Source organism: Alligator mississippiensis, chromosome 1 (assembly GCF_030867095.1).
Source record: "Alligator mississippiensis isolate rAllMis1 chromosome 1, rAllMis1, whole genome shotgun sequence".
Taxonomy (NCBI): Eukaryota; Metazoa; Chordata; order Crocodylia; family Alligatoridae; genus Alligator; species Alligator mississippiensis.
Genome location: NC_081824.1, coordinates 407860731 through 407888730, shown reverse-complemented (window position 1 = coordinate 407888730; position 28000 = coordinate 407860731). Strand labels below are relative to the sequence as shown.

Sequence of the window (28000 nt, the reverse complement as noted above, 5' to 3'; positions counted from 1 at the left end):
ATCCTACCTTCTGCCTGTCTTGAGACTAAAAGGGCTAACTACCTCTTCCTGGGATGAAAGAATCAGGATCACACTGGTAGGTGTTTTAATTAAAAATATTTATAGTGTACAAATGATTCACCAAATGGGCACGTAAGTTAATTTCAGGTAATGGAAGTGTTTGGAGGAAGGAAGTTTGCATATATATTTCTCCTATACTGTATAGAAATGAGTAAATTAGCCAACCAGGCAATGAAGGAATGCAGTGCTGCTTTAAGAGAAACTTTAGAAATTACTATCACAAAAATATAAGTAAATTTGCAAAAACGTGAAGATTTCATTTAATAAATACCAATAAAATGTGTCTCCAAACAGACATATACTGTGTAGTTCAGAATTTTAACAGTATGATGCATTAGTTCTAATATTTATTTTGATAAACTATTGTGTGCCTTCATATTTTATGAGATGTTTCCATTTGTATTGTAGTAATTCTTTAAAATGTAACTTAATAATTTAAATGATATTGTGACATAAAAGTGTAATTCTTTTGAGACTGTTTTTAGACCAGATTTCTAATAATAATATGAGACTGCAAATCATGAACTGAATAATATGCAAAGGGAAAAATCCATAATACTGTAGATTAGAAATTAAAGAAAAAATTCACACTGCTGTCAACTCTTGCAACTTCACTAAAAATGTCTTATTATAATTACTGCTTTGCTTAAACCTTCAGTCCTAATGGTTGTGGAGAAAAGACATAACAATTTTAACTTGGTATACCTTTTGTTTTTTTAAATCAAGAGTCCGATTCATGATTTTTGAGTGTTTGAGTTTGGCTATACCATGAATTCCACAGAAATTGGAAAGGTTACTTTATTTTTCTTAATGCTTTTGCTTTAGAACAACCAACACAATGATGATCTTTTCTGGAGCCTTTTTATAGGTAACAATGAATATAACCAATGTTGATATAAATTGTGTATATTGTGCTCAATTGTGAATAAGGGTTAACATAGGCCAGTGGCATTCTGGGAGTTGTAGTGCTGAGCAGGATTGCTGGGAGTTGTAGTGCTTGCTTGTGCTCTTCCTCTGTGATGGCTTCACCTTAGAGAAGCTGCATATTCGCCTGTTTTCTGGGTAAGGTCATTAAAAAATCCTGGCTTGCTTTTTTGTACGGAAAATGCAGCTTCCACTCGGCCTTTGGGCCCACACTGAACCAGATCCTGCTGAAATGTTAGTGCTAATGAAGAAAGTTGCTGTAGGGAAGGGGAAGAGGAAGAACAAGAACAAGTACAAGAGCAAAGGGTAATAGGAAAAAGGAAGAGGAGGCTAAAATGATCTCTGAGTCTCTGGTTTTTAGTCTTTTCCGGGTTACAAGTAATAATAATCCACATGTACAAGTCTGCTAAAACGTGTTTCTATAATGCTGGAAGAACATAAGGGGGTTTTGGTAGGTGGCTGAATAGCTGAGCTGCTGCTGAATTTTTATGCTGTTGAGTTTGAATTGTTAAAGCTGTCTGGAGACTCCCTAGTGCTTTGGATAGGTGCCTTTTGAGTTAGTATGATTTAGACTGAAATACATGAGCTTCCACTGAATCTATGTTAAGACTACATTTAAAAAAAATTAGTGCCTTCTGGATTACTGATAGCCCCTTTGATTATTCGAAGTGAGGCAAATTTTAAAAATCAAATTAATTCTCACTTTGTTGTCCAATTAACAAAGTGTCTGTCTAATTCCCACAACAAAATAGACTAGTTGATCTCAACTGTTTTTTTTTTTTACTGTCTGGTTCTTGTTTATTTGGGCTAAACAAGTCTCATATTTGAGCTACACACAGTAGGAGGGTTTTATTTATTTAAAGTAAAATCCTGTTTATCGTAAGTTTTAATAATGTCTCGTTTTGATATAGCTTAAGTTCTGGACACATTTATTCTGGCCATGTCTCTTAAAGGGAGGTGCAATTGTATTTTTTTTAAGTTACTGTAAGGCCCTGTGCTTACCAGGTGTCTGAGCCATGCAGATCTGTATCTTAAAGCATCTTGTTTTTGTTTAATTCCAAAGAGCTCAGGTAAGAGTAATCACCAGTAAACTGTTAATTCAGGTTTATCGTGTCTGTATGGTAAATTTGCCATGCTCAGCAGCAGAGGTCCTTAAGCATGCCATACTGAGTTGGGCAGGATATTTCCTAAACCATAGCTTTAGTGGGGCTAATTACCATATTTACTCTAATGTAAGACAACCCTGCATTTAAGATGATCCCCCCATCATTACATTTTATATATGGAAAATGTATACATTTTTTATAATTTGCCATGAATAGAATATAATTATTGGAAGGTCATCTTTAATTCTTTAATTAATTTTAATTTGCAGGTGGTTTGGGGAGGTCAAGCAGCTTGCCCCCTGCTTGTGCCTGCCTCCCTGAAACCTCTGTTTCTCCACTTCCCTGCCTAGTCTCTATGCCCTCCACTCCTTCTTCTTCTCCCCCCCCCCCCCCAGCCTCTGCTTTGCCCCACAAACTCCATCTCTATTCTAGCCTGAGCATGGCCCATCCCAACCTCTGCTGCGGCTGTGTAGGCTGTGCACTGCTGCTATAGGCCAGCCTACCATGTGGACAGACATTGCTGGCACAAAACAAAGGTGTGGGGGGGAGTGTAGGCAGGGGAGCAGATTCTGGGTGGCAGGTAGATGAGGAAAAGAGGCTGCAGGGGGGAGATGGAAGGGTGCAGAAGCATTGGGGGCAAGGGGGAAATGAAGAGAAAGCAGCTGCAGCTATGGCCCCAACCCTGGGTAGGGGCTAGAGCCCAAGCCACAGCAGTTATCTGCCCCCCCCCACTACCCTTGTACTTGAGTCTAGGACAAGGGGCTTTTTCCAACTGTTGAACTGGGGGGAGTCTCCTTTTAGAATCAAGTAATCAGGTAGTGTCTGTCAGGCCAGGCCTCTCTTGGTCTGCTATCTGGTACTTCGTAAACCAGTACAGACTGTTCCATGGTTGGGTTGTCTGTGATTAAACGGGTGCCCCCACCTGGGCTAGCCTGGGTGAGGAGGGTGTGTGGACACCTAGCAGAACTAAAAACAAGACCTGTCAAAGGGCGGATGAACTCCCTGCGAGCCAATGGCCATCCATACCTGGAGAGGAGATGGCCGCCACCAAGTCACTCTGCCCAAAGGATCACCAGTGATGCAAAGCAACTCAACTAACCTCAGCCAAATGCTGGGCAGAGTAGAGGAGGGTTGTTACAGCATCTAAGATGCTCTAGTGGTCGCAGCAACCTCAGAACTGACTGATTGAAATACAGTAGCACTGTTGAATAACATGGCCAATTAGCTTGCCATAAGCTTATGTGGTACTCTGTGGATGTGGCTATACACTTCTAACTTAAGTGGCAACTAGTCTAGGCAGCACGAGGTGCTTGACGTTGCCACCATTAAACCTGGCCTCGACTATCTTAAGGATGTTTCCTTACGGTGTTGTCATGTGTTGCCTGAGCAGCTACAGAAAATTACAGTCCAAATGGACTTGTCCTAAGCATGTGCCACCCCATTTGACAGTGAAGTTGCATCTTCTGACGTTACCACCTGCACAACTAAGTCAGAGGAAAATGTGTTTGCTTTGCTTTGTCTACTCCTGAACCTCATAGTAGCATGTGGGAGCTGTTGACAGCCCAGTGTACATTAGAGCAGTCCAGAGGTTGCTGCAGTTTACACTACAGGCTGGAGAAGACCTATGTAGCTTGAGAATGTGGGGAGGTGAAAAGGACCTCTTTCAGCTCCTGCGGCAATCAGAACTGGCAGTTTGGTAAATGATTTGAAATAGTCTTTTCCTTTGTCAGGAATAAACTTTCATATGTGGTAGGATCACTTACAGAATAGTGTGTTATAGTGATATGTTAATAGAAGAGCTAAAAGTCAACAAAATGTTGTGTCTCTGACCCATAAGGAACTATAATCATAGGAAACTAAAACATTCATATTATGATGTATGTAGCATTCTCTACATCGACATCTGAATTGTGTAAAATTAAAAGAACCTAAAGGCTTTAATAGTTATAATATTCCTATCTCCATGTGTTAACAAATAAGAAGATGAGACCAGAAATCCCCAGCTGAGGTTATAAACATCATGAGATTTATTTAAAACAAACCTCATGGTTCTCCCTACCTTTTGTTGAAGTGCTTTTTACTAGAAGTGTTAATGAGTGCCACACTTTCCCTGTCCTGTACTTGGTGTTGTTTTTCACATCTCTGCAAAGTACTTCTAAAATGTTACTGAGTCTGCGGAGTAGTAATATTTTACACCTGTTTTATCTGGTGTATGTGCTGACAGATGTAGTGCACTTGATATTCAAAAAAAAGTACTAGGACGTTCCCTCTCAGAGTTACTTATTCCAGGCAGAGTGATTCTTTCTTCTCCGCTTCTCCTGAGGTGGAGTGTGAGTAGGACTTCTGTGTCATCCTGTTACTTGAGGGAGTGCAGTCCTACATATCTCTGTCAGCATTAACAGATGATAATCTGAGTGATCATATTTTTTCTCTCATCCATTGCAACAGTTATGTTTATCTAGTGCTGCTCTTTATGTCGGTTTCCAAACCCATGTCTTCCACTTCTCCATAAAATCCAACTCCTCCCTACCTGGGAGAAAATGCAGAGGAAGCTGCAGGAACCCCACAGAATTTCCACTTGCTTTAGTGCACATTTTTGGTTTGTTGGCATTCTGGTTTTGTTCCTTTCTTTCTTCAGGAGGCCCTAGTGCTTTTGCAAGCTAGATAGGAGTACCTTGATTTTCCTCTCTTAAAACAAAATAATTGCATTTTTTGGGACAGATCATCCTAAAACACACTTTTGTTTTACTTAAATTAAATGTGTCGTACTATAAGATCAGATGCTTTAAAATGATTCACAGTGCTATACTTTGCCAGGAGAATAATAAACTCTTTTGATCCAAAGCATTGAAAAGGTTAGCTGGAGAAATAGCGGATTTCCATCCAAAATAAGGCAGACTATTTCTTCTTAATCTGGTGCAGGAAAGATGTAGAAATATTGCTCAAGACAGAAGAACTCATAGTATTAGCAGAGGCTTTGGAAACTTTTATTCAATTAATTCCATCTAATATGAGCAGTGCCACTGAAGTCAATACAGCTATTTGTAATGGTAAGAATTATTCATATGAAGATGGGATGGAGGATTAGACACCTTGGTAAGGTCCTGTAGGGTCTGAAAACTTGTTTGCTAGAGTTTCTTTAATATAATGAGATATATAATGAGACCATATAGATCTTTAACCTGAGCAATGGCTGTAATTTCCAAAAGGGGTAATCAGTATGGGCCAAATCCTGTTCTGTGTATTAAGCTCTTAGGTGGGCTTGGGCACCAAAGTTGCAACCCTCCATCTTAGCTTTAAATCACAAAATGCAAGAGGAGGGCCTATCTACCTTTGGCTTTAACTGGTTTTCAGGGACTTGGGTGGGGTGGAATAGGATTGGACAAAAGCATCTACGGGCATTTTTTACATGTGCTTCCGACACAGTGCCGGGTGCTTTTAGTTAGCAAGCTGCGCTAATTAAAGCCCCTGGCGCTGCATTGGGAGCACTGTATCAGCGGCGCAGTGCACCTCTGCACTGAAAAATGACAGTAGTGCCCTTTGAACTAAAGCACATCAAATGTGCTTTAGTTCATAGTGCACCGCTTCCATTTTCTCAGTGCAGAGGTGCGCTGCACCACTGATACATGTGACGTGCAAGGCTGCCAGAGCGCGTCAATTGACGTGCTTCAGCAGATTTGATCGAGTCTGCTCTGACACACTGGATTTCCAGCGTGTCGGAGCAGGCTCCTTGCATGTGTGTAAGTGCCCTAAGTAGAGTAAGGTCTGACCCCATGTTACTACTCCTGCATCTGTTACCTAGGTCTGTCAGATCAACAAATGTGTTTTGTAGTTAAGGTTCCACCTGAAAAAGTCAGTAAAAAAGTGGCCAATACTGTATGTGCTTTTCATTTCAGATGGTGAAAAAGTAAAAGCTGAAATGAAACCTCATCAAGGTATTTGGCTTTTTAGAAGCTTGCTAGCAACTTGTCCCTATCACCATCACTGCTATGCTCCTTCTCCCCTTGTTAAAAGGGTAGGTCAGATGATGGAACGATACAGTGTGAAGAACAATTATTTCCTGAATACAGTTAAACCTGCTCTGCCCCATCATGCCTGGCCAAGGAAATACCATCAGGATTCTAGAGCCGTGTGGAAGCATGAAACTGTGCAAAAATACCTAGAGACTGTTATAAGAGAATACCAACGAATAAGCCATGTGTTGAGCAGTGTCTCAACGAATGAGCATGAGCAAAGGATCCTTAGCAGAAGACATGCTGATCTAGTTCCACTTGCAGCTGTTTTTCAAGAAATACAAAAAGCAGAAAAAGAAGTTAAAGAGTTAGAATCTATGTGTACAGGTAAGATGGAGATATACATATATTTTTTTTTTTTTTGTGGGGAAGGTGGGTAGGAACACAAAACAACAAAAAGTTCTGATGATACCGATATCAATTTAAATCAGGAATAGGAAGGAATGTGAGGGAAGAAGAAAAGTAAAACTAGGTAATTGCTCAACACTTGCAAGTGGCAAGTTCAAAGCAGATCCTGCAAAGCAGTGTACCAAGTAGGAAGGGAAGAGTATCAGCCACTCAAATACACTGGGGGATGGCAAATTAGTGGAGACAATGAGATATAGAACTAGGAGGATTTACAGAAAAGAAGTGGAGCAAAGGGAAAAAATAAAGACGGCCAACAGAGTATATGGAAGAATGAAAAGATATGTTACAGAGACAAATGGAGGAAACGGGTTAAAATTAAACATAAAACTGATCAAAAAGCTACCAACTTTTTGTGAGAGTTTTGATTCTGTAGGTTCAGGAACATAATTTTATTTTTCTCAGATGGGGGGTAGGGATTGTAATTTTTAGCTTCTGAATTTTCCAACCTTGCCTTTCCCTTCTTCAGTTTTGCCACTGGTAAAGGGAGGAAAGAGGGAAAAGAGAATAGAGGAGAAGAACCATGGAAAACTCAAACAGATTTCTTTTGTTGCGGGATAAGCTAGAAAATATTACGTAAAATATTAATGTTTATTTTTTTAAAAGGTTTGCCTTCTAATGGGCCAAAAAGTGAAAAATTGTATGAACAGGTCCATTCAATAGTAGCATAGAGCTATAGCATAGACCAGGCTTGTCCAACAGGTAGCCTGCGGTGCTGCAACGGAAAATGAAAGTAAACAGCGTTTACAAACCCCTTGTCCCTCCCTCAGCCCCTCACCAGCTTCCTAATGGCTGCTGAAGGGCTGGGGAAGGGACAAGGTTCCCACATGCACCGTGTCAGCTTGATGTTGCCAACGCAGTGCGGCTCCACCCCTCCCCCCTCATTTCACAGTGTCCCTTCCTCGCCCCACCCCTCCCTTCCTCATTTGCATGCCAGCTCTTCCCCTCTCCCACATTGCAGGGTTTCCATTCCTAGTCCCGCCCCTCCCTTCCTCATTTGCATGCCGGTCCCACCCTGTGCCGGTCCCTGCCCGGTGTGTGGGCTGGAGAAGGTCGCAGTGTAGGGGGCACGGATACTGGCTCAGAGGGATGCTGCAGCCGGGCCTGCGGGAGATGCTGCTGCTGCTGCTGCTATGGCTGTCAGGGGTGGGAAGCTAGTGCCGCTCCCGCCTCCCCGCATCCCCGCCCCGTGCCCGCAGACATCACGCTGGGGGTGGTGAGTCACGGGCCCCGGGGAGGGAGGGACCCCTGCCGCTTGGGCTCAGGCTGCCCCAGGGGAGAGGGAGCAGGGGGGTGTCCCTGTACATCCCGCACCCCCCTGTAGAGTCCCCACATGTCCCCCTGGCTGCTGAGCCCAAGTGCGCAGGTGTGGGAGCATCCTCGAGGCTGCCCAGGTAGCAGGGAGGACACGGCGGGGTCAGGCGGCATCCCTTGACTCCTGCGCCCCCAGGCTGTGGACAGACTGGACAGGCTGTGTGAGTACCCGCTCCTGCCGGCCCACTCAGTGATAAAAAGTTCATGATCTGGCCCCACATTCAAAATGGTTGGACACCCCTGGCATAGACAATAAATTATACATGGAAAAAGAGAAAGAAAAGAGATTAATGGAGGATGACATAGGCAGTAAAAGTTAGTGAATTTAATGTAATTTAGAGCACAGTTATACTGTATCTATATCATGGAGTACATAGTTTTCTCCTTCATATAGCTGTACTATGTTATCTGTTTAGGTGCTGATATAACTTGGGCCATCATGGTGTCTTAAATTATTAATGTTTTTTAGTGAATTTTATCCTGGCAACACTTTGTGAGGTTTTCCCAATTACAGATGTGAACTGAAACATAGAGTAGATGAAGTGACTTGACTAAAATCAAGTCTGGCTGAGGTAGGAATTGAACCTTGAATTCCTTGATCCTAGGCCAGGGACCTCTGTCCATTCTTTCATTAGACCAGTGGTTCTCAACCCGCGGCCCGTTTGCTGCATGAGATCCATGTGACATCCTGTTAAATGGACACCCAGGAAGTAAGTTGTGTGGGTACGGCCCACATAACAAATGTAGAGCTACAAGTGTGCCCTGCTATAGCAAATGGGTTGAGAACCACTGCATTGGACCATTCTTTCAACTTGTGTGGTATAATTCCATTTGGAGGATTAGTTACAACTTAACTGTATTTCCGAGCCACGCTAAAGTCTTAGACTTAGTGTTTTCTCTAGATCAAGGTTGAAGTATATTGGTAGAGGAACTTATACTGCTAGTGCTTTTACTATGGCAAACAAGAGAACGTCAGTCTCTGATTGTTGACCCATCATCTTTAGAAAGAAATAAAATTATTTAAAAACAATAAATAAATAAAGCCCTGGTGTAAGAGCATACCCTCTCAATGACAATAAAGGAGGCTATTTCAGTATCCCTGCTCTTTTGGTCCTTGGATTTGCTGATAAGCAGGGATCCCAGTTTTCCGTTTTCCACAGAAAAACAGAGAAAACCATGGATTTCCCCTTTTTATCAGAGAAAACCCAGATTTCTCCTTTTAGCAGAGAAAGCCATGGATTCCCTGCTTTTGCAAACAGCTCTGCAGACTGGTTGAGCTCCAGCCTGCGAGAGCTGTTTGCAAACAGGGTGGGAAACTGCCAGTCCTGCCTGGATGGGAAGGGATAGGGGGAAGGGCAGGGCCTGAAGCTCTCACTCAGCCACAGCTCTGCTCAGCTCAGCTTCACTCTTTGTTGCTGGAGCCTGAGGTAAGTGGGATGTGCAGGGGGCTGGGGGCCCCTCTGGCAGGGCTGGGGATTGCAGGTCATGGCTGGGGGCACTAGCAGGGCTGGAAGGAGCCAGGAGCTGGCCCTGCCCCTGCCCGAGCAGGTAGCAGCAGTGGGGGAGCCGGCTCCATGCTGCTTCTGCTGCAGCTGCCTGCTGTTGGGGGCAGGGAGCTGCAGACTTGAGTCCCTGGCCCCATAGCCCTGGCAGCTGGGGGCCCTGTCCAGCAGGGTCGGGGGACAGGGGCTGTGGGTGGGGGCAAGAGGCATGAGTATGGCAGGGGGCTGTTTTGGGGGCAATGAGGGGCACCAGCAGGGTTGGGAGGTCATTGGGGGGAGAGTAAGGGGCACCAGCAGGGCTAGGGGAGCTTTTAATTTTAATAATGGATTTCTGTGTTTTTGTCAGAGAACTTGTGATTTTTCTCGGATTAAAAAAAAACAAACCCCAGGATCCCTGCTGATAAGGCTGCCAACAAGTGTGCTAATTAGCATGAACATTTAGGAACTATAGCATTTAGGAACATTTAGGAACTAGAGCATTTAGGAACTAGAGCAGATCTGAGTTTTTGGGCAGAGTGCCAAAAACACCCACAACCTCAACTTGTAAGATGTTAGTGTGCCAGGAGTGGACAGAGGGGGAGCTGTGAGGGGTCTGATCCTTGTTGTGACAGTGCAGCCCTGGCCCCTCCCCACTGTCCACCCCAAGGTGTTCATGAACCCGCTGCTGACAATGAGCCAGGCTGGGGCTCTGTAGCCACTGGTGAAGCCACTTGGAGCCTTCTGCCTTCCTGCCACTTGCAGTCTGCCTGCCACCGCTAGCCTAGCCTCTGGGCAGGCTCCTGCAGCCCACCACAGAGCCCAACCTACTTGTAGCAGGTGGCAAAGAGACTGAAAGCATCCGCACTGAAGTCCGTGGAGCCCTGGTCCAGCTCACTCCAGCAGTGGGTGCACATACACCTCGAGGCAGATGGCAGGGAAGGGCAGGGGCTGAACTGCCAGAACAAGGATTGCGGCCCTCTCATCCTCCCTGAAGCATGCATGCCAGGCAAAATGCTTTCATGTGCCACACTCTGGTGCACATGTCAGGAGTTGCCTACCCCTGAACTAGAGGCTAGATCCACAAAGAGACTGGGAGACCAACATGGATGCACCTTACTTGTAGGTGCCTGGGAGAATCCAGAGCCCTGTACAATGCAATAGGAGAGTTATGCACCTCAGAATGAGATTCATAGTATGCTGAACAGGGAACCACTTAAAACAGTCATGCAAAACATATTTTACTTAAAGACTATCATAAACTAGGAGCGCCATACAGTTTATTTGGAAGGGTGACTGGCTGGGGTCTAGAAAGAGCTGAATTGATCCTAGGTGAGGGTGGTGGGTTTCCACTCGTTGTTTTCCCTTCCACCCAGCTTCCTGTCCGATAGGTACCACGAGCTACCTGGGGCTAAAGGTGGCCAGAATGTGGTGTTGACCCCACATCATCTTCTCATGCCAAGGTAAAAGAAACAGTGGAGCCCTGCCTCCACTATGCTTCAGTGAGGCTTTTACTATCATAAGCAGTATTTGGAGCGGGGACTGAAGCCCAGGTTTCTTCCCACCAAGTGAGTAACCTAACTGCTAAGCTAGGTACCCACACTTATGCTTGCTCTCTTTCCTTGGCTTAGTGCATCTTTAATTGGTCCGGGCAAGGTGGACCCCAAAGAGAGGTATGTGCCAAGCTGCTCAGCCCTTTCCAGACTGAGGTGCCTCATGCTCAGAAGCAGAGCTTGTAGGGTTGTGGGTACCTTTAATGTCACAAACTGAGCCACTTATAGACTCAAGGACTGTGCCCAGACAAGTGTGACTATGTGGCAGCGCAGACACATCTGAGGTGCCACATACCACACATTCCATTGTTCTCCACACTGCAAAGGAGCAGTGCGGTGGGGTGTTGTTTTTTTTTAATTTTGATCCCTGGATATCCCCAGGATATCCAGGGATCACAAAAACCCGCAAAGAAAAAAAGTCAAGCCACCTGAAGCTGGAGCCTGGCTGGCCGGAGCTGCACTCAGCCACCAGCCAGGCTCCGTGCAGCAGGATTCCCACTGTTGGAGCCCTGGGAGGCCCTCAGGACCCCACGTAAGGCTGCTGGGGCCAGCCGAGTACTCGCCCCAGCCTCCCCTACCCAACCCAGGGTAACTTGCCATGCGCCAGCATGCGCATGGCACAAGCATTCCCCAGGGACAACTAGCAGCAGCACAAGGTGCGCCATAGCTAGTTGGTCCTGGGGAACCAAATGTCCACACATACCTGGACACGGCCAAGGAGGTTGAGTAGGGCTTTAAAGATCTCAGTTTTAGCAATAGGTCCCTAGATCTAGACCCAGATTACCACTTTGTTTTACATACACCAGTGAATAGTTGTCAGATGGTGATGAGTGTTGGCTGTTGCTGATGTTAGTCAGGCTTGAACTGGAGACTTTGAGGTAAGATGTTCTGTGCCCTATTTCCAACACATCCAATACCACTAAAATGTGAACATTTAACTAGTAAAATATATCCTCTTCTTGTGGCATTATTTGGTATTTTACATCGACTAAATAGGATTGTGCAAGCTGTTTCTGCTGCAATAGGTATAATTTGACAGCTGTATTACAATTTGCTTTAAGCTAAATAAGACTGGGTAACATTTATTTCTATCGCTTAAATTCAGAGCTAAACAACAAAGATGAGAAACAACTACGAAAACTTGCCTTTGAAGAGAAGAAAGTAATTGATCAAGAAATCAACACTTTGTATAAGAAGGTGAGCTAAAGGAAAAGGTACTGTCTTTTAAATGAAGGTATCAAAAACTCTTCATTTTAATGTTTTATATAGCTATTTAGTTTTATTGTTCCAAGTATTTTCTTTTTAAATAGTAAGTTATAATAACACTTGCATTTAATGAAACAGAGGTCTAGTTTCTGCTTTCTTTTTGAACATCCCTGGATATGCTTATTATTAGAAAGTCTCTGTCTTGCCATGTGCATCTTAAAAGCTCTTTATTTTTGACATTTTTTGTTTTCTTACCTGCTTGTCTGGAGACATTGAAAAGGCACTAGGGCAGTGTGCCGCTATATTTTGAATACCTGCGTATGGTGTTTTAGCAGTCATTCATGTCAGCAAAGAGTATACAGACCAGTTTGAAAGGCTTTATCTTCCTGAGACTTTCAATCTTTTATTCTTCTCTTCAATTACATATGGCCAGTATATGGAAATAATTATAAGAGAAGCTAAAAAATCTCAACGAAAGTCATTGTATTGTGAATCGAGTGTTCACAATCTAGATATAATTAAGACGCAGTTTAATATTATAATTAAGATATTCGAATCTTCTGGTAAAGATCAGTCTCGTCTCCAATTGTTTCATGGTTAGTATCACATTTATTGAACAGTGGGGTCAGTGGAGGCTGAGTTGATGGTTTTAGCATAGCATTGTGGGAGCAAATTTTCACTAGCCTTCACTCCTAACTCTTGTGCACAGATCAGGTGGCATGTGTGCTGAAACTGATGCAACCACAAAAGCTGGCTGTAAATTTGTTCAGAAAGATATGCTGAAACTCTTCCTTTCTTTGCAGCTTTTCCAGATTCTAGTGCCAAAGCACAAACATGATGAATGTGATGTCATATTAGAGCTTGTATCTGGCAGAACAACTGGAGGTCAGCAAAGTCATCACAAGTAAAGATTACTCTTTATCTCTTTCCAGGTTTACAGGGCTTTGTTTCTCTTATGTTTTAATAATATAAAACAGTATTTCCAAGAGATGACTAATTCATTTATCTAAAGAGAGCACTCTCTCCAGTTACCATATTTAGTTATTACTAAATCTAAAAATAAGTATTTTTCAGGAATATTTCATGAACTTGTATTTCATGATATTTCATCTATTTTTCAGGTGACATTTGCCAGATGTTCACAAAAGAAATATTTGAGATGTACCAGAATTACGCAGATCATAAATCCTGGACCTTTGAAATTCTGAACTATGTTCCTACTGATATGGGTATGTAATAGCTTCTATGTTATATCTCCAAAACAAGTTAAAATCTATGCCTTTTCTGTGTACCCTCTACGTGTTATTTATTTTTACAGGTGGGTTACATCATGCAGCAGCTTGCATTTCAGGAGACAGCGTCTACAGGTATTTGAAGTTTGAAGGTGGGACTCACAGGGTTCAGCGAATCCCAGAGATTGGCCTGTCATCAAGAATGCAGCGTATTCACACTGGGACAGCGTCAGTTGTTGTCCTCCCTCAGTCAGAGAAGGTGTGTAAAAATAAAACTGAAGTGTTGTCTTGGGCTTCGATCTTGGCATTCGCATGTGTGATCCTGAAAGCCGCAACAGAGTTACTGCTTTTGTTTTCTTGGCGCTGAAATATGTCTCGTAAGTAACAAACAATGATTCCCCATGCTCCCCTGCTGTGGAAGGCTGTGAATCTTGGCTCTGCGCTGCCTAAGTGAATCATTACAAATTTAATTGTATCACCCAGAGTAATTTTTCTGACATCCGCTACTGCTTGAGGTAGAGTGTGGATCAAGGACATGAAGTTCATTTTGTTAAGCATTCCAGCCCTCAGCTCTCACAAAAGTGAGTCACTCTGAGTGAAACGATTCTAAATTAATAATACATTGAAGCATGGAGAACATCCAGGAAAATGTTCGGTGTAACCTATTGATGCGAGACTGTGAAAGCTGCTGAATATTCCATTTTTTCTTTGGTGCTTTCTGCTAAATCATGAGCAGTATGATCTGAATTTAAATTAGCTTTAGGCTTGTCTTTTTTGAGAGCTCCTCTAGCCACTTAGCTAACAGAGAGATCTAATCTTTTTCTGCGAACTTTCCTCGCTCCTTTGCTACTGCTTTCTCTACAAGCATTTCCAGGGCTGGACCTTTCCTTTCTATTCACACTACTCAGACTCTGCTCCAGATACTCATAAGGTCAGGTCTCCACTGTTGAAATCCATTTTTGGTCTGGTCCCACTTATATCTATTCAAAACAACACTTCAAAAATCTTTCAGACTTGTTGCTTTGACCAGCTCCTCTTTGCATCCCTCCATGTCTTTTCCTAAAAGTGTTTTGTTGCTTATCTCTGCCCGACCTGGTCCAGGGACATAAGCCAAAATTTTCAAGGTTGCCAAACAAACTGTATGCATTACTAACATGACAAAATTTACACTTATAGATTCATAGATGTTAGGGTCGGAAGGGACCTCAATAGATCATCAAGTCCGACCCCCTGCATAAGCAGGAAAGAGTGCTGGGTCTAGATGACCCCAGCTAGATACTCATCTAACCTCCTCTTGAAGACCCCCAGGGTAGGGGAGAGCACCACCTCCCTTGGGAGCCCGTTCCAGACCTTGGCCACTCGAACTGTGAAGTTCTTCCTAATGTCCAATCTAAATCTGCTCTCTGCTAGCTTGTGGCCATTATTTCTTGTAACCCCCGGGGGCACCTTGGTGAATAAATACTCACCAATTCCTTTCTGTGCCCCCGTGATGAACTTATAGGCAGCCACAAGGTCGCCTCCCAACCTTCTCTTGCGGAGGCTGAAAAGGTCCAGGTTCTCTAGTCTCTCCTCGTAGGGCTTGGTCTGCAGGCCCTTAACCATACGAGTTGCCCTTCTCTGGACCCTCTCCAGGTTATCCGCATCCTTCTTGAAGTGTGGCGCCCAGAATTGCATGCAGTACTCCAACTGCGGTCTGACCAGCGCCCGATAGAGGGGAAGTATCACCTCCTTGGACCTATTCGTCATGCATCTGCTGATGCACGATAAAGTGCCATTGGCTTTTCTGATGGCTTCGTCACACTGCCGACTCATGTTCATCTTGGAGTCCACTAGGACTCCAAGATCCCTTTCCACCTCTGTGCCACCCAGCAGGTCAGTCCCTAGGCTGTAGGTGTGCATTTTTCCTCCCTAGCTGCAGCACTTTGCATTTCTCCTTGTTGAACTGCATCCTGTTGTTTTCTGCCCACTTGTGCAACCTATCCAGGTCTGCCTGCAGCTGTTCCCTGCCGTCCGGCATGTCCACATCTCCCCATAGCTTTGTGTCATCTGCAGACTTGGACAGAGTACATTTCACTCCCTCATCCAAGTCACTGATGAAGACATTAAAGAGTATCGGTCCAAGGACCGAGCCCTGCGGGACCCCACTGCCCACACCCTTCCAGGTTGAGACCGACCCCTCCACCACGACTCTCTGGGTGCGACCCTCTAGCCAATTCGCCACCCACCGGACTGTGTAGTCATCCACATCACAGCCTCTTAACTTGTTCACCAGTATGGGGTGGGATACCGTATCGAAGGCCTTCCTGAAGTCCAGGTATACGACATCCACCCCTCCTCCTGTGTCCAGGCGTTTCATAACCTGGTCATTGAAAGAGACTAGATTGGTCAGGCACGATCTGCCTGCCACAAACCCGTGCTGGTTTCCCCTCCGCATAATTTGTCCTGCCGGGCTCTCACAAATGTGAGCCTTGATAATTTTTTCAAAGACTTTGTCAAGGATGGAGGTGAGACTGACTGGTCTATAGTTGCCCGGGTCCTCCTTCCTCCCCTTTTTTGAAAATGGGGACCACATTGGCCCTTTTCCAGTCCTCCGGGACCTGGCCCATGCGCCACGAGTGTTCGAATATTCCCGCCAGTGGCTCTGCTATGATGTCGGCCAGTGCCTTCAGCACCCTCGGATGGAGCTCATCCGGGCCTGCTGACTTAAAGGCATCCAGTTCTTCCAAGTGACTCTGCACCATCTCAGGGTCTACGCATGGAAGTCTGGCGCCTTGCTGCTGCCTCTCTACAACCCCAGTGAGAGACTTGTCGTGTCCCTCACTTAGGAACACTGAGGCAAAGAACTCGTTGAGGAGTTCAGCCTTGTCCCCTCTGTCTGTCACCAATTGTTTCTGCCCATTTAGCAGGGGTCCTATTCCTCCCTGGGCCTTCCTTTTACTCCCTATATATCTAAAAAACAATTTCTTGTTGTCTTTTACTTGGGTTGCCATCCTCAGCTCCATCATAGCCTTGGCCTGTCTAACTGCCTCCCTTCAAGCACGAGCAGAGGAGGTATATTCGTCTTTGTTGATCTCTCCCTGTTTCCACTTTTTATGTGCTCCCCTTTTGTCCCTTAGGCTGTCCTGGATTTCTCTGGTCAGCCAGGGAAGCCTCCTGGCCCCTTTCCCTCTTTTGCCTCGCTTGGGGATTGTCTTGCTTTGTGCCCAAAGGATCGTTTCCTTAAGGCACAGCCACCCTTCTTGGGCTCCTATCCCTTCAAAACTCCTATTCTGCAGTGTGTCCTTGACTAATCGCCTGAGTTCATTGAGATCAGCTTTCCTAAAGTCTAGCACTTTCACCCTACTAGTTACCTTACCCACTCGACGTCTTATGTTGAATTCTATTATTATTGTGCTCTGAATAGTGGAATGTAGGCAGTTCAAGATCCTGCTTACACGTTTGCTTCTGTCAAGGGGACTACTTATGGGACTTAGATATATTCCCAAGTGTTTGTAGAATTTGGGACCATTAGCAGCTGTAACCTAGATCTCACACTCATGTACCAGTGAACCTGATTTAAACTAGTTTCTGTTATCTCATTTGCCTTGGTCTCCCTGCCAATTGTTGTAGTCTTACAGTAACATTTTCAGCTTTTAATTTTTTTTTTCTTCCCTTCCTCCTTCATGCTGGGTAAGCATAAGGAAATGCGAACGATTTACTGTGGATTAAAAGTGGGAATGAGGGTCAGGTACTCTGCAATAACACACAGGCAGTTAGTGAAGAGTATGTGATGCATAGTAAATTCATGGCCCTTTTTGCCTCATAGTAAGCTATTTGTAAGTCCATCCCCTAAGAATCTTGATCAAGCAAGATAAACTGTTTATATCGGGGATATTGTAGAACTGACTGTACTCGAAGTGCTACAGATATATGAAATGGACAAACTAAAAAGAAAAAAATAGAAATGTTGGGTTGTTTTGTTTTTTTTTAATTTCCTCAAGTCACAGTATTCATGTATGTTACCTGTAATAGTGGCAGGTAAGCAAATTAGGGGCAGAAGTATGTTTAAATTATCAGTATCTCAGACATGTTTTCTTAAACTATTACGATGAGCAGAAAGTAGCTTAATTTTCTCTGACCCTAGGTAGAGGTTAAAGTGAACCCAAAAGATTTGCGTATAGATACATTCAGGGCCAAAGGAGCAGGAGGGCAACATGTTAACAAAACGGATAGTGCTGTGAGGATTGTGCACCTTCCTACGGGTAAGCCTGTCTGTGTTTGTACTTCTGACTGCTTCCTTTTTAGCATGTGCATATTTTGTATCCAAAAATGGTAGGCTACTTATCATGGCTACTGGAATCCATCTCCTCAGAACAAGTAGCATGGAGCTAATATGAAGGAGGCAGGTAGCCCTCCTCATTGTTTGCAGGCAGCAGGAGAGAAAAGCGATAGCTATTTATAGTGTGCTGGTCTGTGTGTGTTTGTCTAATATGGCATAGCCAATTTTATCTTTACAATGTGAGCATTTAATAAATGGACCACACTGGGGCTGAGATAAGGAAGAGAAGAGAAGGATGTGATGGAAGATGTCAATAATTCCTGCCAGGAATCAATACCCTCGACTCTCATGAATGGCAATGACTATTGAGCATGTACCCATCTATGTAGACACAAGACTGCGAAAAATGGAAACTTTCTGTTGAGGTTTTCAGTTGGTAATGGATACACTGATCATGCTTTCTTTTTCATGGATTCATTTTCATTGAGGATAATTGACTACTGTCAGTCATAGTGCTGCTTAAAAGCATAAAAGCATGAGAAGTGACCACACTAGGTCAGACCACAGATCCATGTAGCCCAGTATCCTGTGTTTCACAGGTAGGGTCTGCTTGGTGTCCCCCCTTGGAAGCCTTTTTATTAATCTGTGACCCTCACTCCTATCCCTGTTTCTTGTGGCTGCAAGCAATTATTTGCCCTCTCCAGTGGCCTCCCTTATTAAGGGAGGCTTATAGTTTTTGTTTATTCTGTGTTTTTGTGGTTTTTTTTGTGGTGGGCCTAAGCCAGGGGCGGGCAATTATTTTGGGCGGGGGGCCGCTTACTGAGTTTGGGCCAGCCATTGAGGGCTGCATGACAGGCAGTGAGGGGCAGATAATTTTCTACATTTTTTTTTAGGGGCCCCACGGACCGGATAGAATGGCTTGGCAGGCCGCATTTTGCCCATCCCTAGCCTAAGCCCTTGTTTCTTGACATAGCAAGTTGGGAAGCATATACAACTGGGGATTGTATACAAATAGAGCATAAAAAGATTGATCCTGGTGTCTTGCTCCTTGTGGCAGGACAGGCCCTGGGGCAGCCATGGTGCTCCCTAGAGGCCCCCCGAATCCTGTCCACTCTATCAGTTATCTATATAACCTCCTCTGTTTATCTCACCTGCCATGCCTTATTGTTCTTTCGATATTGATTGGGAGGCTGCCCCTGAGCCTTGCAGTGCTCTCACCAGTGCAGCCTGACTGATCTCTTGTGGTTTCTGGGTCTTCTGCCCATTAGCCAAAACTGCACAGTTCTCTACAGGTGTCTCTTGTGGCAGACATCCTGGTGCCTGGCTGGTACTATGAGCCAATGGTTACCACCTGTGGCCAGACTGGCCCTTAATCAAGGGCTGTAAGGCTTAAATATGACCTCCAGCCTCCCCCATAGCCATGCCCATGCCTTACAGGTATCACTCAGTCACCATTTACCTTCCTGTATGGGCTTCGGCCTTCCTAGCCTTAGCCTACAGGTTACTTTGGCTGCAGACTGGTAGCTTAGGTCCAGTGGCTCTGGCCTGGCCTTTTAGTCTCAGCCTTCCATTGGCCTTTGGCTTCCCTGCACTCAGGCCTTGGCCCTCTTGGCTTCCAGCCACCCCAGTTGACTACTCTGGGCTCAGGCCCTGGCCCTCTTGGCCTCAGCCTGCTTCTGTCTCATACCCCTATCCCTCGCAGGGCTAAAAACTTGGTGTACCCCTCCAGCAGCCCTATTGGCTACACCCAATCTTCCAGTATAAAACTAAAAAAAAATCCAAGCAACTGCTTTAAACTCAGACACTCAAAGCTACTGCTATGGGTCATCAAACCACTGCCAAGCCACCTTCCCCACTCACTGGCTCTCTCAGCCCTGGGAGTATCCGACATGACCTGCAGCACCCACTTCTCACCAGCCTGAGCTGGCAGGAAATCTTCTCCTTGGAGAATTCAGGGTTGCACTCCTCTGCCTTGGGCAGCCAGGCTTATAACCCCTGGGCTCCTCCTCTTCCAGTCAGGAGCTCTCTTGATGGGCTGCAGGTATGTCCTTTAACCTCCAGAGCAGCTTACTGCTGTTTCTCTGGCTGAACTGTAGTAGTGCCCTTGCTACTAGCCTCGCAGTAGGAACTTGCAGCCTATGTATCCCTGGCTGCCTACTCCCCTGCAGCTAGCCCAGAATCCACCCTCTTCCCCTAACTGGGGACATACTTGCTATGGCTTCTCCCTTAAAGTAATAGGAGTCCCTGGCTCCCTGTTATACTCCTCTTCCCCTACAGCTTCTAGTATTTGGAGACCTAGGAAGTCCTAACTTTGAGCTTGTGAGATTCTAGTGATAGTATGTTTTTTTTTTTTCCTCTAAGCTTTTTTTAATTCCAAAACCAAGTTGGAAATAAAATCATATACTAATTAGAACAAGTAAACTAATGTCTTTTATTTTAAAATGAAAGCCCTAATACAATTACCTTAATATTTGTAGTTCTACATTTATGTCTCACTAGTTTTGCTTTCATTTGTTTGTATGTTTAAATATAGGATTTGTTGGTGAGAAGGCTTTGCATTTTTAAAACCTGGAAGCTAAAACATTTCAAACTCATTTGTGTAGGCAGAACAAGCTGCATTTTTAACTTGTGTCAACTAGCTGAAGTGAACTTTGGACTCCCAAAGGCACCACCTGAAGCAACATCATGATTAAATATGGTCCGGCAATCATCATATAAAAATTCCATAGGGGTCACCTGTAGCATCAAAATGTCAGACTGTTCCCATCTATACTAGGCTTCTAGAGTGTAGTTACTAAAATGCTTGGAGCTAGTGAGTATCAAAAAATACACCATTTGCCTTTGTGGACAGGCCCTAAAAGCAAAAAGAAATAGCTCAAGAAGGTTTAATTTGTTTCAGAATTCCAGGATTAATCTGGTTTGCTTGCTGTTTGGCATAATGGAGCTTTTATCAATGTTCTCTTGAATTTCATAAAGGAGTAACAGTAGAGTGCCAGCAGGAGCGATCACAGCAATTGAATAAGGAAAAAGCTCTGCAGACACTGAGTGCTAAACTGTACCAGCAGATCATTGAGAGGGATCGAAGCCAAATGCAGAATACCAGAAAACTACAGGTGAAAACATGTTTCTATCACTGACTTGTATTACTGTGCTGTACGTGGGGGCGGGTTCTGGTTTTGGCAAGTGACTATAAAAAGCATGTGTGTGTGTGTGCGTGTGTACACACATGGGTGCACATGTGTTTAGGCTAGTTTTATATAAAGGAGTGCATACCCGAAAGAGAGAATCACACGTTGTAATGCTAAGCAGGGATCTGAGTTTCATGTATGCCAAGGCCAGTTCATGCTGCTCTGACAATGAACAGAGCCTTAACATAGCTGATGTACAATTGTAATTATACAAAAGCTAAGAGAGCTTTGTGTAATTAACGCCCATGGTATGGTCCCTTTGGCAGCAAGACATTTTTATGTAAATGAGAATTGGGCCCAACGAGTACTGAGATTCACTTTCTAAATTGTTCTAAAATGGAGTCACTGATAGGATTCCACTTGCACGCAAGAAATAAAACCGCTCTTGATATAAAAAAATCTTTCTATTTTTCAGCCATCTGACAGGTCATTATTTTTTAACTTCTCCATTGTTTAAAAGCAATAATGAGAGAGGCTGGGATTTCTTAGGGTGATATCTTTTATTGGACCAATGGTAAGCAAGAATGCAAAACATTCTTCATTAGGTCTGACATTCAAAAGCTTATCTAACTGAGCCACCCATAAGATCAGAGACTTGCAAGGCCAGCCATACGAGGAAAGGCTGAGGGACTTGGGTCTCTTTAGCTTGAAAAAGAGAAGGCTGAGAGGGGACTTGGTAGTTGCTTACCACTGTATCAGGGGAATACATCAAGGACTCGGTGAACAACTGTTCACCGGGGCCCCCTTGGGGAAAACCAGGAGTAATGGCCACAAACTCCTGGAAGACTGTTTCAGGCTCAACATTAGGAAAGACTTCTTCACAGTCAGGATGTCCAGACTGTGGAATAAACTCCCTCCAGAGGTGGTGCAATCACCTATCCTGGAAATCTTCAAGAGGAGACTGGACGATCACCTGACCCCAGTTGTCGTTCCTGCCTAGTGTGGGGGGGCTGGACCCGATGATCTTGCGAGGTCCCTTCCAGCCCCTTACAATCTATTAATCTTTTAATCTATTGTGGGTATGACAGTCTGTCCCTCCTACTGCAGCTGGGCTGCTGTGCAAAAAGGATGGCAAGATTAATGACACCCAAAGAAGACCACACAAGAGGAAACATGTTTCTGCACAATGGTGGTTCCAGCACAGGCCTGGAAAGGGAATGTCTGGGGTGCCAGTCCGTACTCCCACAGCTGCTTATACATTTGATGTTGCGCAGTTATTAGGAAAAAAGTTAATGGAAGTAGGGTATGTAAACTGAAACGTGCTCCCATTATATTTCAGAACGTATTAAATTGGTTGTTTAGAAATGTAAGCATGGTTACAGGTGGGAATTAGGTCTTCAGTGGGATTTGGGTAGCAGTTTCTCTAAAAATTTTCACTATTTCATCCTCCATTTAAAAATAACTCTAAAAACTTGTACTCAAAATTCAGTTTAGAAACTGAGATTTGCTTGTTACTCCCATGCTTTACCACTAGAGGACTCCAAATGTCAGATGCATTATTTACTAACCTGTATTAATTTCTCTCAGCTAAGATTTTAACTCCTTTACCAGATGCCTGTTGTATTGTACTCAGTTCTAGATGTGCTGCTTCTCTGAGTAGTATGCCCACTCTAATTTTCATTAGTGGGACTTACATCCATACAATTTGATCTAACTAAAACTATGGGAGTCTTACTGGTCATTGTAAAGGTATTTACTCAGAATGGGAGATTTAAATTCTGGGGTAACAACAGCTGGAGATTTTTTTTTTTTCCTTTACAAGAGAAAAAAATATTTTCTTATATTCCCCATAAAGGACCTTTTGAAATTAAATCTTGTGGAAGGAAAGGTTCAGGTAAAAAAGGGTGTTTTTTTTTTTTTTGGTTCCCCCCCCCTTCTACCACCCCCCAGGAAATATGAGCATTAGATATTGGTGACTTATAATGGAGACTATCTAAGTAGTTTAGCCAGGGCTGCTTTTGGCAGCAAAAACTGCATGTTACATTTTCTTTAGCAATGAAGGGCCAGATATTAAGTTTTTAGGCATCTAAAGATGCACATAGGTGCCCAGTGGGATTTTTAAACACCTCTCTCTCTCTCTCTCTGTGTCCAATGCTTGTCCAGACCTTAAGAGCCTAAATGTTTTTAAAAAATCTGGCTTTGTATGTTTTGTCAACTTGCCTGTAAATACAGTGGATTTCAGAACAAGCCCCAGACTTTAAACACTTCTGCCCATGGCTGAGTTTACTCACTTGTGAGACTACAGATGTATACATTTTTACAGGATCTCATGCATACATTACTGTTATGCATACATTTTTGCAGGATCAGGCTTGCCATGTAAGGTATATTATATATGATTTGCTCCAGTGCTTGGTTCTACTCAAAAGTCACATCTTTGCTACCAAGCCCAGGACTGCTGTTGAGGAACAAACCCCATCCACTTGTTCTGCTCCACCAGACCCAAAACTTAGCAATGAGATGGAGCCCTGTCTAGCTTAGATGGCCCTGACAGTGGGGCTGGACTTATCTGAGTTGGCCACTTGGGAATCCAGTTGCTAGGGAATGAGTAGGCTGATCTGGGAGTGAGCGGGCAGCAATCTCGGGCCTTACATGAAAGAGGTATAGACATGGCCTAAGCCTTACTGCAAAATAGTAGCTTTTTGCTCAGGTGACCTAAATCATGGGTAGACCATGTCAACTGATGTGAGTGCTGATTTAGGTTTTTCAAACTACTTTTGACTCATGTTGCCACTTTATAGCCAGTACAGAATAGTTGAGCTGGAGGCTGTCTGAAAACTTGGTCTGCAGTATAAACAGAATTTTGACAGAAAGAATAGGCCTGAATTCAGCAAATTATCTATGAGGCTGTAAATGCAGTATTGGAGGCACGAAAAAGGTTGATCCATTGAAGTCTAACTCAGAATGTTTGTCTGCTGGTTTTAAAGGATTTTAAAACTCAAGAAATAATACAAGTTGTCATTGCACAGTTGGAAACAAGAAGCCAGTCGGAGAGAATTCGTACCTATAACTTCATACAGGATAGAGTCACTGACCACAGGATCTCATATCAAGTCCGAAATATAAAGGTATTTTTTATTATAATTTATATAAAACCCTTCAAAGATAAACCTGTGTGTGCACATACAGAAATTTTTATGTAGAAAACTGAATGTAAACTTGTGAAAGTGATTAATAAATAGATCAAGAAGACATGTGATAAATTATAAGCTATTGTTCTAGTATGGGAAAGCTTAAGTGTTTTCAGAAATTGTTGTGAACATTATATTGTTAAATTATAAAATTATACGATTAAAGGGGGGCAAAAACCTCATGCTAATGATATTCCAGAAACTTCCTATTTCTTGATTTTGTTTGGCATTCTAAGAATACTATTGTAGTTACTCAAATCTTAAGTTGACCCTGAATTTAAGAAGTCTCCCCAATAATTTTATTCTATATATGGAAAAATTATGAATGTTTTAATTGTCCAGGTATAGAATCTTAATTATTGTCCCCCTCCCATCCTCAGGGAGGGTCAGGTGGAGGTGGGAGTGGGGCAGGTGGCCCTCTTGCCCTCTGCCTACCCTCCACTTCTTCCCTTTTGCAGCCTTCCTACTCCCCTGGCAGTGGCACCCCCCCTTCCCCAGCTTTCCATAGCTTCTGTCCCTCCCCCCTCCCTTACTGAGACACTGCAAGGGCTATCCTGAAGCACAGCATGTGGAAGTTCAGCCCTCGCCAGACCAGGCAGACAATGCAGCTGCTGATCTGCTGGGCAGGGCACAGTTCCCATGTGCTCTGTGTCCAGGAGGAAATCCAGCCTGAACCAGAGCTGAGCCATGCCTGACAATAAGGAGGGGAAAACGGGTGGGGGTTGGTGGCAGAAGTGCAGAAAAAGGTGGAGGCAGGGGCAGGAGGCTGCTGTGGCTCTGATTCTGGCCCTAACCTGGACTCGGGGCCAGAGTCAAAGCCACAGCAGCCAGCTCCCTGCTCCCTCCCCACTTTGTATGTGAATTTAAGACAAGGGGCTTTTAATCCCATGTTGATTAGAGAAACAAATCTAATTTAAGATTTGATTAGATATGGTATTTTCCTGTATTGCTCACAAATATAGTAGTAGGGGGGGGGCAAAAACCACAGACCTAACTTTGTTTATACAGTACTTCTTCCTGTTGTAAGAAGGAGGACAGATGAAGCACATAATTCTTTCTTGGGAACTTCAGGAAAAGTCAGGAGGGGAGTGACATTCCTGATATTTGTAGGGTAAAAAGCAAGTAGAAAAGTTTATTTTGAAAAAAAATCTTTCAAGATCTTTGTTATGAATGAAGGCCAAAAGGACAAATATCAATTTTTTTGACCTTCCAAATCACCTTAGCAAGGGTTATTTCCATTTTCTTTCAAATGATAAATTATGTTCTGATTAAAATTCTACATGCAATTAATTTTTTCCTTTGAACATGTGCAACATATGGGGACAGTGTTACTACATATTGGGTGTGTCTATACATGCGTTTACTCTAGCCTAGGTTTACTGTGCACTAAGCTACTGCTAAGTAAGGGTTTTTGGGTAGGGTGTCTATGCATGTGGGGATTAGAGAGTAGATTTGCACCCAGGTCCTTGCAGCCCTGCAGTGGGCCCTGCTGCCCCTGGGAAGAGCTCTAGGCTCCCCCTTGGTGCTAGCTGAGGGACTGCCTGTTGCTGGGGTGGGGACAATGTCCCCCTGCCCTGGTAACAGGGAGCTCCTGGCTCTGGCTTCCTGATCAGGGGCACAGGGCTTGGAAAGAGCTGCAGGGGAGAGGCAGGTCCTAGCCCCCTGCCCTGATCTGCTGCTGCGGCAGGTAGCAGCTAGGACAGTCCCCAGCCACCTCCAGGCTGTACATGCTTCCCTGAGCAGGGCTGGCTGGGACCTTTGCATGAATTAAATGTTTGGGTGAGTTTTGGATCAACTGGCTTGAAGAGTGAGTTTGGATTTGCATTTTAAGGTTTGTCTTCACTTTTGTGGTGTAAGTTTTGAGATTTACAGTAGCTATCATCACAGAGCAGATAGTGTTTATTTACTTGTGCCTAACAGTTGTCTTAGCAACAAAGAGAACTCAAAGGAGTACAGTGAGTGCTGGAGCATTTACAGACTATCTTAAGACATGACATAGGAGTGAGGGTAATTACAAATATCAGAGGAGTGTGGGGGAAGAAGAGTAAGGCTGGGTTGTATAAACAAGATTGCACAATAAAATGGATTGCTTGATTACCAAGTCGTCCTTTTATTTATTTGGGGTCAGATTTTGGTACCCTTCTTATGGATTAAGCTACTGCTCAGTATGAATAAAGATATTGAATTGGTCACTTTTTATGCATTACCATAACCTACCTCTCCATCAGTTCTTACTAGATTAGTTCACTATTTCTGGCAGTGAGGTTTAAAAGAGGCAATAATGAAGGCCTGGCAAGATGTTAGTTACTCCTTTTGTTACTGCCAAGAGGAGACTGTGTAAACTTGTGGTGTTTTTTCAGTCATCTGCCAAAGACAGGCAGCTGTACACCTCTCCATGCTAATTTCACACCGGGGAATAATGCAAAAATGTCAAGCTGATGTGTAAAGATCCAACTCCATGCAAATTATATTCCAGGAATTTCTTATTTTTTGATTGATTAGGATTCTAACAATATTACTGTTCTCTGCTAATCATGATGCTTCCTTCTTTTTAAAGGAATTTCTGCTTGGTGAAGAGGCCCTGGATGAACTAATCAGCAGGTTGTTGGAGTCTGCAGAGATGGAGGCACTGATTAAACATGTAGAAAATTTTAAATCTTTTGAAGAAGGAGGTTAATGTGGATGTTGCATTAAAATTCTGATTGTAATTGTGTAGTTAAATAAAATTGAGGCATTTTTTTAGACATCAAGAATTGAAAAAAAATCTGTGCTATTCTTTCCTGTATTCTTCTGTGATCATGTGACAGGATTTTTGTTAAACCGTGTGTGGCTTTTAGAATTACTGGCCCACCCTGGCATGTCAAATTTTAAGTCTTTTTTTTGTTTGTTTTTTGGACATTGCCCATCTATCAGCCTGTACTTCTCAATATAGACACGGCACCAGCAGTACAGGCTTTCCTGTTTTCCCATCAATGTACCTTAAATCTTGATGTGAGAAACAGGAAGAGAGCACTCATTTCTATGTCCATGGCCCCTTTCTGAGTTAGCATTTAGGTGGGGAACAAATGCAGCCTGCAGGAACTGGTCTGAGATTGCTAATGGTCATCAGATGGTAACAACTTCCAGTCACTGGAGCTGGATTAGTTTGGAACTGGTCGTCTAGGTGTTCTGTTTCATCAGTTCCCTTAAATTTATTTTGTAACAAAGCCCACTACTAAACCATTCACTCCTGCCTTAGAACTCATAGCAGGAGCTAAGAATGGAAATGTATGTGTAGATACAGTTGCAGAGATCTCCCTCAGAAAAGGCTGCTTCCTGAGCTTGGAAGATCCCCAGGGGGGATCAGTGCAGATCTCAGTACAGATGAGAAAGGGGTTTCTCATTACTTTGCACATCTCAGTACAGATCTACCCCAAAGTTGGTGCAAAAAAGTACACAAGTTGCCTTGGGGTAGATCTGCACTGCATACTGAATCAAGGTCTAACTGTTGATATAGGTGTTCCCCACTCATCCTTCCATTCCCAAAATGAGGTATTGTAGTAAAAAGATGTTAGCCCCCATAATTTTGCAGTAATGCTTGAGCAACAACCATATGATAGAAGTGTCTTATGACCATCTTATGACCCTTTTGTGTAAAGATCAGGAGGTCTAATGTCCAAGCTGTGGTTCTTACTGCTTGCCTTGCATTTTGAAATCATCTCTGTCCAGTGCCTTAAGGTTACGTTAAGATAAGAAGTTACTAAAGTTTAACTAACTTTGTTGAAATTGCTCTTTTCTTCTGAGCATGCTGCAATTCTACCTTTGAGTGCGCACGTACTAACCCTGATAAGTCACATTAACCAATAACTAGTTAAGTACAGCCTACAAGATAAGACGTCACAATTAGGAACTGGTACTGCAGCCAATAAACTTCTAGTACGTCAAGACTCTGTTGAATGTAAGCTATAAAAATGTGATTCCAGGCCGGACTCATCGTCGGCCCTGATTTGAGCTCTCTGCTCCTCGGTCGAACTGTTTGCAAACAATAAACCTAGATGGACCCAGCCTGTATGTGTGACTCTTTCCTTGAGGGTAATTGAACAAGCCTCCAGGGGAACGAAACTAGCCGTTCTGGCAACAGTATTAAACCTTA

At 43.7% G+C, this 28000-nt stretch overlaps 1 protein-coding gene across 5 annotated transcripts; it reads left to right on the top strand.

The window, feature by feature from the left end:
- The first annotated feature begins 37 nt into the window (after window positions 1-37).
- Window positions 38-27912, top strand: MTRF1 (mitochondrial translation release factor 1). 5 transcript variants are annotated; one of them, XM_059723907.1, is made up of 10 exons: window positions 38-76; window positions 5987-6430; window positions 11959-12050; window positions 12863-12944; window positions 13181-13288; window positions 13378-13550; window positions 17415-17532; window positions 20526-20662; window positions 23665-23805; window positions 26426-27912. In XM_059723907.1, exons 2-10 carry the CDS (start codon window positions 6010-6012, stop codon window positions 26543-26545), a joined length of 1392 nt encoding a protein of 463 aa, XP_059579890.1. In that variant the 5' UTR covers window positions 38-76; window positions 5987-6009; the 3' UTR covers window positions 26546-27912. The 5 variants fall into 5 exon arrangements, with proteins under 5 accessions (XP_059579890.1, XP_014463833.1, XP_019355988.1 ...); XM_014608347.3 differs by lacking the exon at window positions 38-76 and adding an exon at window positions 1026-1122 and having other exon boundaries at window positions 23707-23805; XM_019500443.2 differs by lacking the exon at window positions 38-76 and adding an exon at window positions 1026-1122.
- The last annotated feature ends 88 nt before the right edge of the window (window positions 27913-28000 follow it).

Excerpts from the sequence above, each read along its gene's own strand:
- MTRF1 (XM_059723907.1), top strand. The coding sequence starts at position 6,010 with ATGAAACCTCATCAAGGTATTTGGCTTTTTAGAAGCTTGCTAGCAACT. Across the intron at positions 12,051-12,862 it reads TCAACACTTTGTATAAGAAG|CTTTTCCAGATTCTAGTGCC; the intron begins GTGAGCTAAAGG and ends CTTTCTTTGCAG. Across the intron at positions 13,289-13,377 it reads CTATGTTCCTACTGATATGG|GTGGGTTACATCATGCAGCA; the intron begins GTATGTAATAGC and ends TTATTTTTACAG.